General features: G+C 34.6%; 1 protein-coding gene across 3 annotated transcripts in view; it reads right to left on the bottom strand.

The window, feature by feature from the left end:
• The window catches only part of ROCK1 (Rho associated coiled-coil containing protein kinase 1), a 163,846-nt gene that overhangs the window by 116,994 nt on the left and 33,252 nt on the right, over positions 1–13,600 (bottom strand). For all 3 annotated transcript variants that reach the window (XM_058692553.1, XM_058692555.1, XM_058692554.1), the window contains exon 2: positions 6,138–6,219. In XM_058692553.1, the coding sequence (XP_058548536.1) occupies positions 6,138–6,219 (82 nt within the window). The remainder of the gene's footprint in view (positions 1–6,137; positions 6,220–13,600) is intronic.

Genomic DNA, 13,600 nt, shown 5'->3' with positions numbered 1-13,600 from the left:
ATGTAGATATGTATTGTATTATTATCAATTCATTTGAAATATGTGGTAATAAGAAACAATTTAAAAAGACAATGATCATATCCAAACTCTACTAACAAAAGGATACTTTCTAGATCATCTCTAACAAGCCAGCATTTAAGCTCTAATACATTAACAAATATTTAATGAGTAACTAACATTCAGTCAGGTTTTGCTATACAAATATAAATGCTCCAGGTTTCATGACACTTTCAATCTACTGATGAGGGAAGGAGAAGAGGAATGGATACGAATCAAATAATCACAAAAATAAATATAACCTAACTGTGATAAGTGCACAAGATGCCATGAAAGCACATGCCTAGCAGCAGTATATCTGACCTAGCACAAGGGGCTAGGAAACTAAAGTGAAGCCTAATTTGAAATTTAAAGGATGACTCTTAAGTTGGATGGGGTTAGAAGGAATTTTAGAAGAAGAAGGGCAACACTGAAAAGTACTGTGGAGATGATATCAAAGTATCTTCTAAAAAGTAAATGTAAGCTGTATGGTGGAGGTGTAAGGAAACAAGGAGTAGCAGTACAGATAAGAATGTAACTTGGGGGTGCCTGGGTGTCTCAGTTGGTTAAGCCTCCAACTTTGGCTCAGGTCATGATCTCACAGTTTGTGAGTTTGAGCCCGGTGCAGGCTCTGTGCTGACAGCTCAGAGCCTGGAGCCTGCTTCAGATTCTGTGTCTCCCTCCCTCTCTGCCCATCCACTGCTTGTTCTCTGCCTCTTTCTCAAAAAATAAACATTAAAAAAAATTTTTTTTAAATGTAACTTGAAAGGTTATATAGCAAACTGTATGAAAGGCTGGGAGTGAGATTTGACTTAAGCAATTTGCAGTCACAACTGAGGGAAGGAAAAGAGCATGCAATTGGCATCTAGAAGGTAGAGGCCAGGGATACTGACTGGTAAACATACAATGCAAAGGGAAGCCCCTCCTGCCAACAGTGTTATCCGACCCAAAATGTCAACAGTGCCACTTTAGAAACATTGGTCTAAAATGAACCGAATGCTTTTTGTTTCACAATCTCTATCACATCCCAAATGCTAACCAAATCAGGCTTTTTGGTCACAACTAAACTCAGAATAGCAATTACTCCCATTATTTTGTCAATAAATAAATTATTGGCAAAGCAAATAAAAATGTTACAACTGTTCTGTATGCTTTTTAAAAAAATTTTTTTTTCAACGTTTTTTATTTATTTTTGGGACAGAGAGAGACAGAGCATGAACGGGGGAGGGGCAGAGAGAGAGGGAGACACAGAATTGGAAACAGGCTCCAGGCTCCGAGCCATCAGCCCAGAGCCTAACGCGGGGCTCGAACTCACGACCGCGAGATCGTAACCTGGCTGAAGTCGGACGCTTAACCGACTGCGCCACCCAGGCGCCCCTGTTCTGTATGCTTTTATAAGTAGACACAGCTGCTATGCCATCAATCCTAGAGTTAATATGTCACTTATGTAATCTATATTAGAAAAGCTATAGTATGTTACCATTAAGTATCATTTCTAGGGTTTTTTTGTTTGTTTTTATCCAAACAAATGCTATCATATTTTTACTCTCAGGTTCATGGAATTTCTCACACACTGCTCTTCCCTCCTCTATTATCTTTTTTTAGACTGTTAGATTTAATAAGTTTGCTTTTCTACTAACATAATCATCAATCTTATACCCCAAATCTCAGTGGCATTCATAATGGTTTACAAATATAGAGTCATAATCACTGTTCCCAAATTTTCTTTCTCCTCCTCCCAATGCACTCCCCTAAACATGTTTCTTCTAAAATGTGACTCCCACCATTTTATTTGGATCTCTAACCCTGACTTAAAATTCACCTTAAAATATTTATTAGTTATGTGAGGATGATAAACATTTTCTTTGTAGTCCTTATCATTCAGGTATCATACACCAGAGTCCAGAAAAGCAAATCTTTATATTTAATGAATTATTCAGTTAAATGGTCAGATTGCTTCCCTTTTAGTCTGTAAACATTCTTCAATACAAAGGGATGAAAATTAACAGCTTGTAATATAATTAGGCCTGAAGTTTAAAATATTTCAAACTGCTATACTTTAAAGTTGTTACACTCTAGTAAGACTTTAGCTGAATTACTGAAGAGAATGATTTTATCCCATATTCCAGGTATATTTTTAGATCACTATATATGATAACTATCAATAAAAACCAATTTAAACATTCACCTTTAGTAAAAAATTTTGATGTACTCAATAACAAAAGCTATAAATATCCATATAATTGCAGAATGTAAAATATGATCATCCCCTGAAGATCTATTACTCTGTGTGAAATACAACTTGAATTAAAGGGGGATGTTATGTCATACAGACAGAATGATACAGTGTACCCTTTTGTGCCTGGCCTGTTCCACTTACCACAATGCTCTTGAGATTTACTGACATTGTTGCACATATCAGAATTTACTTAATTTAATTTACTCCTGTTTACTACTGAGTATTCCATTATATGGATATACCACTATTTGTTTACCCATTTACCAACTGATGGGCATTTGAGCAGCTTCCAGTTTACAGCAATTTTGAATAAAGCCACCTTAAACATTCTTATAGAGGTCTCTGTGTGTACATTTGGTTTCATTTCTCTTGGATAAATACCCAGAAGTGGGATTCCTGGGTCATAAGGTAAATGCATGTATAATTTTATAAGAAAAATGCCAACTGTTTTCCAGAGTGCCTTACCATTTTACAAACCACCCAGCAACATGCCAGAGTTCAATTGCTCCACATTTTCACATATTCTTGATATTGTCAGCCTTTAAAATTTTAGTTATTCTTATGGATGTGTTATGGTATCTCACTGTGGCCGTAATTTGGAACTGCCCAATGACTAAACAATGTTGCATACTGGCCAACTGTATGTCTTCTCTGGAGAAATGTCTATTCAATTGACTTGCCTATTTTTAAATTGGGTTGTCTTTTTATTGTTTCTTTAGTTGCTTAAACTTTAGGTATTATATCTAAGAAACTGACTAATCCAAGACCATGAAGATTTATGCCAATGTTTTCCTTTATAGAGAGTTTCATAGTTTGGTTCTTACGTTCTGAATGACTTTTGTATATGGTGTGAGTTAACAGTGCAACTTCATTCTTTTAACTATAGATAACTAGTTGTCTGAGCACCATTTGTTGAAAGACCATTCTTTCCCTTTTCACAGGTTTTGCAACTATTTTCTCCTAGTCTATGGCTCTTATTTTCATTTTCCTAGCAATGTCTTCTGAAGAGAAAAAGTTTGAATTTTGATGAAGTCTCATCTATCTTCTTTTAAAAGTAGTCTGTGCTATTTGGGTCCCATCTAAAAAATTATTGCCTAACCAGTCACAAATATTTTCTGTGTTTTCTTCCAGAAGTGCTATTTTAGCTTTTAAATCTAGGTCTATGAAAAATTTTGAGTTAATTTTTATATATGGTGTGAAGTAAGGCTTGCATTTGAATTACCTTGTCGAAAATAAATTGATGGTTATGTATTTCTGAAGTCTCTATTTTGTTCTATTTATTTTATGTATTTATTCTTTCATTAATATATACTGTCTTGATCTTGAAATCTTGTAGTATTAGTTCTCCAACTTGGCTCTTACTTTCCAACATTGCTTTGGCTATTCCAGATCCTTCACATTTTCATATGAATTTTAGAATTGCTGGTCACTTTAGAGAAAAAAAAGGCTTCTCAGGTTCTGAGAATAAAGGATTCTATTTATCAGTTAATATGAGGACTCTTAACATATTATTATTGAATTGTCCAATCCATGAACACTGAATATACATTCTTTTTTTTTTTTTTTTTTTTGGTCTTCTGTAATTTCTCAGTAATATGTAGTTTTCAGTATACAAGTCTGATACATATTTTGTCAAATTTATCCTTAAATTAGCCATGTTTTTGCTTCTATTATAAACAATGCTATATTTGTTATGTCAATTTCAAATCGGTTATTGCTAATATAAAGAAACAGAATTGCTTTTTGCATATTAATCTTCTAAGTTGCAACTTTGTTGAACTTAATTAGTTCTTGTAGGTTTTTTGGTAGACTCTTGAGATTTTTATGTATACAAAAAAGCATGTTGTCTGAATTTTTACTTCTTCCTTTTTAATCTATATGATTTGTTTTTATTTTACCTTACTGTACTGTCTAGAACTTCCAGGACAATGTTGAATGGAAGTGGTAAGAGCAGACAGACTTGCCTCTTCGTGATCTTAGGAGGAAAGCATTTGGTCATACACAACTAAATACAATCTAACTGTAGGTTTTTCTGTGGATTCTTTTTATCAGGGTAAGGAAGTTTCCTTAGTTTTCAGAGAGATTTTTTTTTTTTTTAATTTTTTTTTTCAACGTTTTTTATTTATTTTTGGGACAGAGAGAGACAGAGCATGAACGGGGGAGGGGCAGAGAGAGAGGGAGACACAGAATCGGAAACAGGCTCCAGGCTCCGAGCCATCAGCCCAGAGCCTGATGCGGGGCTCGAACTCACGGACTGCGAGATCGTGACCTGGCTGAAGTCGGACGCTTAACCGACTGCGCCACCCAGGCGCCCCCAGAGAGATATTTTTAAATCATGAATGGATACTTAATTTTATCAAATGCATTTTCTGCATTTCCTGAATGATATTATGGATTTTCTTTTTTAATACATTACTATGGTAAATTACACTAATTGATTTTTGAATCTTAAATTTTACAGTGCAATCCTGGTATACACCCTTCTTTATCACAATTTTTATATAATGCTAGATCCAATTTGCTAAAATTTTGTTATGTTACTCTGTACTTTTCTCCAATTTAAAAACTAAAATATTTAAGTTTATCAGTTAAAAATTTACTTTAGGCTTTATACTTTCACTTTATTTTACTTATTTCTACTGTGGCTTATGGTATTTCTATTTATAAAAATATGTAATACAAAGGCATATTTACTATTATAAAAGTAATAATATTGTATAGTAAAATGAGTAATAGCTTAAGAAAGCATGCGTTCCAATCTTTGCTAGCCTATTTTACAAAATCATACAGCACCCCCGCCCCTTGTACTAATAAGCATTTATTCTATGCCTCCCATCAAATAAGAAATGGTCAAGATTCTCCACTTTTTTAGTTTTTTTTTGCTCTATTTTTGAGTACATTAGGTTGATAAGCAAATGTAACAGTAATGAAATGGTCCTGTAACTTCAGTAAGATGTGAGAAATTAAGAAAACTTATACTTAAAAAGTTCCCAATTCAGACTATGGCACCAATTACAAAATTAAATCAGACTGAATATTTTTATAAAAAAGAAACTTAAAAAAATTAAATTGATTAAACTGATTTAAAAAAATTAAAATTCTGAGGCAAGATTTCAAAGTGTAAAAACGATATAGAAATAGAACGAAGTAAAAAGATTTTACTACTTAGAAAAATAAAATTTTCTAACAAAACATATATAACTAAAATTGAATTTTAACACATTTTAAAACCAGCCTAACCCAAATGTATCACTATGTACAGAAAAGAAATAAAGAAATGGAGTGGGAATATTATATATCCAAATCTTATTGTCATTTTTTAAGATTAAAGTTTAAAACTATCTTAATAAATTCTTTAATCAAGTTTTAATTGATTAAATCTAATATCAAAATCCAAAAAAGTTTTTAGAAAAAAAAATCTGTAAAACCTAATATATAAGCCACCTTCCATGGAGAAAATTCTCATTATCTCATTGGTAGGAGAGCTTTTCATATGCAATCTGTTCTTACCTGCAGGTATTGAAACAGCTAATAATTTACAAAAGAAAAATAAAAAATAAATATAACACTATTGAAATTCAATATGCATGTATGTATATGATTATTTTAACTTACTTATTTTAGTCATTTACTTTTCGTTCCCTTTTCTGCAAAATATTTTATAAAATATTATAAAATATTCTCCTGTTAGGCATTCATATTAATAAACGAATAAAGTTTCTTTCTTATTTCCTATTATTTTATGTAGGAATTACTGATGAAATAACCAAAGAGTACACGGAAGAAAAAAAAATATTGGCCTGAATTATCTAGTATTTCATTATATAGAGTCTGTCATTAACCTCCACAAAAAATTACTTACATCTGCTTAAAAAGTTGTCAATATTTTTGTTTTTTCTTAAGGCAGGAAAATCCAAATCATATACCAAAGCATCCAATCCATCCTAAACAAATAAACAAACAAACAGTTAGTTTTTGGATCATACTATGAACACTTTCCTTTTTTATGAGTAAAGAATAACACACAACACAAACATTTTGTTTGTCCTCTCATACATCTTGCATTCAACACCTTTTACAAGATTACATGGGAAGAAGAAAAAAATTGTTTTTATTTATTTCACATATAGATTTTTTTACCTTCTAACTCTCCCAGTCTGAGAAGCAGCAAAATCACTATAAACTCACTACATAAGACTTCAACTCATGCCCTTTCCCTTCGAAATTGAAATTCCATTTCCGGGGCGCCTGGGTGGCTCAGTCGGTTAAGCGGCCGACTTCGGCTCAGGTCATGATCTCGAGGTCCGTGAGTTCAAGCCCCACATTAGACTCTGTGCTGACAGCTCAGAGCCTGGAGCCTGCTTCAGATTCTGTGTCTCCCTCTCTCTGACCCTCCCCCGTTCATGCTCTGTCTCTGTCTCAAAAATAAATAAACGTTAAAAAAAAAATTTAAAAAAAAAAAGAAAAAGAAAAAGAAATTCCATTTCCCATGAAATTGTACTTTCACTCCCCCTCCTACATTTATCTTTATTTGAGATACTCATCAAAAACAAATGGTGTACATTTGTGACTATAAATATTTGACAAGACAGTAACTAAACAGTGACTGTTTGGTATAAAATAAATTCTGCATTTAGATAAATTTTTAATTATAAAAATATATTGCATTTTCATAAGAGTTCTCTTTCTGTGAAGCACTTTATAGGACAACCATTAGTAAAGGACAAACAAGGGCTTTTACTTTTAGGTGGATTTTTAAATATTATCTCAGCAAGTGCAGAGCAGTGTGAAGGTGTACCAATCAATGCTCAAGTGGGAACACATCTATTTGGGTTATATCCATCTTGTGGCAGGAGCAGGAGGAATATTCAGATAATCCCAAGTAATCTTCATTTTATTTAGCTGGGGAAATTTAGCGGAGCCCAAGAATAAAAACAAAAGCAACAAGGGAAGACACACCTTCTGCAGACCCTGTACAGTCATGTTCATAAAAGGTTGAAGGAAAAATTAAAGCCAGAGGATATGCAGACTTTATACTTTGTGTTAAGCCACAGGTGTGATCACTCAGCTATTTTAGAACACAAGTACTTAAAATATTTCCTTAAGAAACCAGAAAGCAGAGTCAAATTTACACACACTTTAAAATATATCACTGCATAAGTTGGAAACTGAACATGGAAAAAACAGGTAATAATACCAATGCTGTTGATTGCTTAAAAAGACCAATCCATTTGATACTGGCTTTTCAAAATATACAGGTTTGTGCAGATCTGAAGAAAAAGCTCCTCCACTAATGCAAATTCATCTATCTTCAAGATACATTTCCTCCTAATGGCTAACAGACACATAAAAAGATGCTCAACATCACTCAGCATCAGGGAAATACAAATCAAAATGACAATGAGATACCACCTCACACCTCTCAGAATGGCTAAAATTAACTCAGGAAACAGCAGATGTTGGTGAGAATGTGGTGAAAGGGGAACACTTTTGCACTGCTGGTGGGAATGCAAACCGATGCAGCCACTCTGGAGAACAGGTTCCTCAAAAAATTAAAAACAGACCTACCCTATGACCCAGCAATTGCACTACTATGTATTTATCCCAAGAATACAAAAATGCTGATTTGAGAGGGCATATGCCCTGTATCTTCAAATAAACTGTTTATAGCAGTGCCATTAACAATAGACAAATTATGGAAAAAGCCCAAATGTCCATTGATGAATTAAGAGGACGTGTGTGTGTGTGTGTGTGTGTGTGTGTGTGTGTGTGTAATGGAATATTACTCGGTGACCAAAAAGAATGAAATCTTGCCATTTGCAAAAACATGGATAGAGCTAGAATGTATTATGATAAGCGGCATCAGAGAAAGACAAATATGATTTCACTCATATGTGGTATTTAAGAAACAAAACAGATGAACATAGGGGAAGGGAAGGAAAAAGAAGATTGAAAAAAAAAAAAAAAAAAAAAAAACCCTGAGCAAACCATAAGAAACTCTTAAATACACATAACAAATTGAGTGTTGCTGGAGGGGAGGTGAGTGGGGGGATGGGCTAAATGAGTATGGGCATTAAGAAGGGTACTTGTTTGGATGAGCACTGGGTGTTACATGTAAGTGATGAATCACTAATTTTACTCCTGAAACCATTATTTTTTTTTTTTTTTTAAGGCTCTCTTTCTTTTTTTTTTTTTTTTTTTTTTATTTATTTTTGGGACAGAGAGAGACAGAGCATGAACGGGGGAGGGGCAGAGAGAGAGGGAGACACAGAATCGGAAACAGGCTCCAGGCTCCGAGCCATCAGCCCAGAGCCTGACGCGGGGCTCGAACTCACGGACCGCGAGATCGTGACCTGGCTGAAGTCGGACGCTTAACCGACTGCGCCACCCAGGCGCCCCAACTCCTGAAACCATTATTACACTACATGTTAACTAACTTGGGTTTAAATTAAAAAAAAAAAAAGAAAAGAAAAGAAAACTATGGGTGTCAAAAAAAGAAATACATATCCTAGACTCTTCTAAGCAATTTGAATATTTCTGGTAATTCTTTTTACAGGAAAAAAAAAACAAAAACAAAAACAACCAGAACCTTTATACGGAAACATGATTTTTAGAAAGGCCAGCTGATGCTTGGTCTAATCTAAACTGAAAAGCCAAACCAATAAGTATGTGAATTCACTATTTTCTAGGAAAAGACAAATATGAATTAAAAAAAAAGACTTTTGGGGCGCCTGGGTGGCGCAGTCGGTTAAGCGTCCGACTTCAGCCAGATCACGATCTCGCGGTCCGTGAGTTCGAGCCCCGCATCAGGCTCTGGGCTGATGGCTCGGAGCCTGGAGCCTGTTTCCGATTCTGTGTCTCCCTCTCTCTCTGCCCCTCCCCCGTTCATGCTCTGTCTCTCTCTGTCCCAAAAATAAATAAAAAACGTTGAAAAAAAAATAAAAAAAATAAAAATAAAAAAAGACTTTTAAGTTAAGGCAGAAACCACAGTTAATATCTTGTTTTCTCCCACAGCACCTTGCAGAATGACCTGAACAAGTAGGCATAAAATGTACATTTAAGCCAGTGATTTTTATGCTAAACAGCAAAGGTATTACATTATTCAAGAAATACTTTTCTCAGATTAGATACTAAATGTCAGTGCATCGGGTTACTCCCCAAAATTAATCTATAGAGTAGTCCAAGTACTCCTGACTACACAATAAAAATTTTAGGCAATATTTTAGTACCTTAAAGTTGTCTGGAAAATGCCTGTACGTATAAAGCAATAATCTCAACATATTTTATAATAACTATTATTTTAATAGTTTATAGTAAACAACTACTTCCAAAGATACTTGCCAATTTTAAAAGATTCAGAACTAAATTATAATAGCTTAAATTGTTTTTTACTATCACATGAAACATTAAAAAATGTGGGAAATGTACATTAAATTTTACTCATATGCTCTCTTTGGTAAATATATTAAAGCAACTGCTTCCAATCTTACTCCATGTAAGTTTTTTGTTGTTGTTGTTGTTTTGGGGTTTTTGTTTTTTTGGTTTTTTTACTAAATGTTAGGCACAAAAAAATCTCAAAAATTGCCTTGTTGAACCACTTCATCTTATAGCCAGGACAAATAGCAATCAGAAATATTGACTTGTCCAATACTAGCTAGCAACCTGTATCAGAATCAAAATGTTAACTCCTAGTTTACTAGTTATAAATATAACATGACCATGATAAAAATATGATTGAAAAAATCCTGAATATCTCAAAAATGAAATTAGGAATTGAGAATATGTATATTTAAACTCAAGCTGTATTGTTAAAAAATTAACAGAAAACCACAAATCATTCTTCTAATTATAACTAGAAAGGTGTCTGGCTAGGACTCAAACTTGTTTTCTCTACTACTCTTTCTCCTACTCTTTCTTCTGCATGACCTTCACTAAACTACCTATAAAAACTGACAGTTCCCCTTGTCTTATTTTTTACTTCAATCTTCAAGCTAGATTTCAAGTGCTTTGAGTAAGCTAAGCCCCAAAACTAAGCATCACATTTTACTGATAACACAGTAGATAGTAAGACTATTGGTTCTCCTACCTCAACGATTATTTCCCCCTTCTACCTTCCTAATTTAACTTCAATTTTGTTCAAGCCACCCAACTTCCTCCACAAGACTATGAGCTCCCAGAAGTAGGGAGGTCTTCCTCAGCATCAGGAGGATGGTTCTGATTAGTGTAATCTAAACCAAAATGGTGGCCCATTATTCTTGCCAATGTTCACTTTAAATACAGGAAGATGGTAATAAGCTGGCACATGAAACATGAGGCAAAGTCTTCAGAAGGATTCTGGGGGAAATTTCTTCTCTCTTGAAAGTGATACATGTAAGAAATATCTAGGGATGCCTGGGTGGCTCAGTCTGTGAAGTGTCCAACTTAAGCTCAGGTCGTAAGTTTGAGCCCTGCTCGAATGTGCTGACAGCTCAGAGCCTGGAACCTGTTTTGGATTCTGTGTCTCCCTCTCACTCTGCCCCTCCTCCCCCATTTGTGCTCTGTCCCACTGTCTCTCAAAAATAAACATTAAAAAATTTTTTTTAAAAAGAAGTATCTTCCTTTCATGAGAAAATATCATGTCTGTATGTGACACCTCAAATAACAGCAGCCATCTTGCAGCCTCAAGGGAAGTTGGCAGAGGACAAAGCCAAACACAATGATAATGATAGGGCCAAAGAATGGAAGGAACCTGGGTCCCTGATGATGTTTGTTGAATCACTGAATTAACCTACTCTGGAGCCAGTCTACACATACCTGAGAGAATGAATTGTCTGACTCAGCGTGCATTGGATTTTCTATTTCTTATAACTTAAAGCATCCTCGCTGAAATACTTAATAGCAGGGGTTCAATAAATGTCACTGCACTGAAATACAATTAACCAATGCATGAGCTATAGGACTTCTTGCACTGAAAGGGCAAGAGAACTGCCCATTTAATAGGACAGGGGAAAGATGGGGCTGACAAAAGTGTCGCTCTTTGGTAAATGTTTGTATAACTGAACAGAACTATGCAGATGAAGGATTTTTGAGTCATGCTTCATAATAAAATGAATTCCAGATGGGTCAAAAGAATTCAAATAAATCAAAAGCATTTTGAAGAAAAAAACCCAGTATATTTGCATGCTACCGTTGGGAGGACAAGTCACATAAACTTTCTGAGCCTGTTTTCTCCTCTGTAAAATGAGAACAGTAACTACCTACAACTCATAATGGATTTGTGAGAATTAACTAAGTACGTAAAGTGTCCCTTAAGAGTCCTACTTCCCTCTCTTTGCTTTATTTCCCTGACATTTGAAAGTTCTACATATTAGTCTCACTACTGCTAGAAGTGACATAAAGAGAAAAACAGACATTTTAGTCATGTGGTCATAAAACCCTAAGAGTAAATCTTAGGTCACTGTGCTATAAACCCTTCTCCAACATCGTAATCCTGCCTTTTTTTTTTTTTTTTTTTTAACATTGGGTATCTCACTTTTGCTTGGCCACAGAATTTGATCATACTTTTGTTTATGGAAAATCAGCTGCCTCCATTAATTATATGGTGAGTAGGTGTTTGGACCTAAACCCTACACTTTTAATTTTATAGTAATTTGAGATGGTATATGGCTTTTCAGGATTGTCCATAAGCAAAATTTATATGCCTTTTATCAGAAAAATAAAATGAATAAGAAGGTATTCTAGCATAATCTAAAGCATATACAAAACAGACGCTAAGAGGAATCAAGACACTGGTGGAGGAGAGGTATGCAGGCTTCCACTTTAAAGCAATAGATAAATTACACAAGGAATGAATGTCTATCTCCAACCATAAATTGGGGCAAGGAATTCTGACTTTTATTCAACACTCTAAAGTTCTGTAAATGACAGGTAAGACTTCCCCACTTCCTACAGTCCATATTCTAGTATCAGAACTCGACCTTAACAGAAATTAACATTCCCCCAAGTACAAAAAAAATTTACAAGACATAACAGCCAAAACATGTAGTCCTACTGCTCCTTCACTTTATTATTTAGGCATGAAGAAAAGCTACCCTCTGCTTTCACAACATGCCCATCATATATAGTTTAATCATCAATTTAAGATCTGAAGAAGAGAGGACACATAAAAGAGGAACTAATGTCAAAGAATTACAATAATTAAATTCTTTGCTACTCATAGCTTAACAATGATACAGCAGTATATTTTCAAAGAAGCTAGTCACATTGGGGAAGTACTTTCACATAAACACATAAAGGCAAGTATAATTAATTACAAATATAACATTTTACAAGAATATCCAAAGAATGAACATGTCACATTTCCTAAGATGCATTGTTATTATGAGCAAAAGATCGTATAACAAAACTTAAGCAAAAGAAGGAGAAAATTATTCAACTAAACATTTTTACAAATTTTTGTTCCCTACAAAAAATAAGAATCCTATGCATAATATCATTTAAGATTAAATCCATCAGTAATAATATATTTAAGATATGAGAATATAGGGGCCCCTGGGTGGCTCAGTCGGTTAAACCTCCAATTCTTGATTTTTGGCTCAGGTCATGGATCTCATGGTGCCTGACACTGAGCCCTGAATCAGGCTCCACAATGAGTGAGGAACCTGCTTGGGATTCCCTCTCTCCCCTCTCTCTGCCCCTCCCCGGCTCACATGCTTGCTCTCTCTTTCTCAAAATAAATAAATATTTTTTAAAAATGAGAATATAATGGCAGTAGGAAAGAAGATATACTATATATACAAAACATTCACTTTTAAGTAAAACTTTAAAATCTAACTGGTTACCATTCTAGACCTAGACATTTTTTTAGAAACTACCAAAAACACATTAAAACGCTGGCAGTAAAACCAGGTTCTCTGAAAACCAAACTACTTCTAAAACAGGCTAACCCTTGGTATTAAAAGATTGATTGGAGTCTGGGTGGCTCAGTCAGTTGAGGGTCAGACTCTTGGTTTCTGCTCAGGTCATGATCTCATGGTTTGTGGGTTCTAGCCTCATGTTGGGCTCTGTGCTGACAGGACGGAGCCTGCTTGGGATTCTCTCTCTCTCCCTCTCTCTCTTACCCTCCCCTGCTCACGCTCTCTCAAAAAAAAAAAAAAAAATTGATGTCAAACTTTTTTCTTAATTCCCTATGCTGTAATTTTTATCTGACTTGCTTTATAACTAGAAATCTGTACCTCTTAATCCACTAGCTTGTTCTCTGTATTTGAGTCTGTTTTTTCATTCACTTTTTCAGATTCCACATATGAGTGAAATTAGTGTTTGTCTTTGACTTATTTTGCTTAGCAT

Source organism: Neofelis nebulosa, chromosome 11 (genome assembly GCF_028018385.1).
Source record: "Neofelis nebulosa isolate mNeoNeb1 chromosome 11, mNeoNeb1.pri, whole genome shotgun sequence".
NCBI classification, from domain to species: domain Eukaryota; kingdom Metazoa; phylum Chordata; class Mammalia; order Carnivora; family Felidae; genus Neofelis; species Neofelis nebulosa.
Note: the sequence above shows the minus strand (reverse complement) of the source record. Positions and strands in the feature narration are given on the sequence as shown.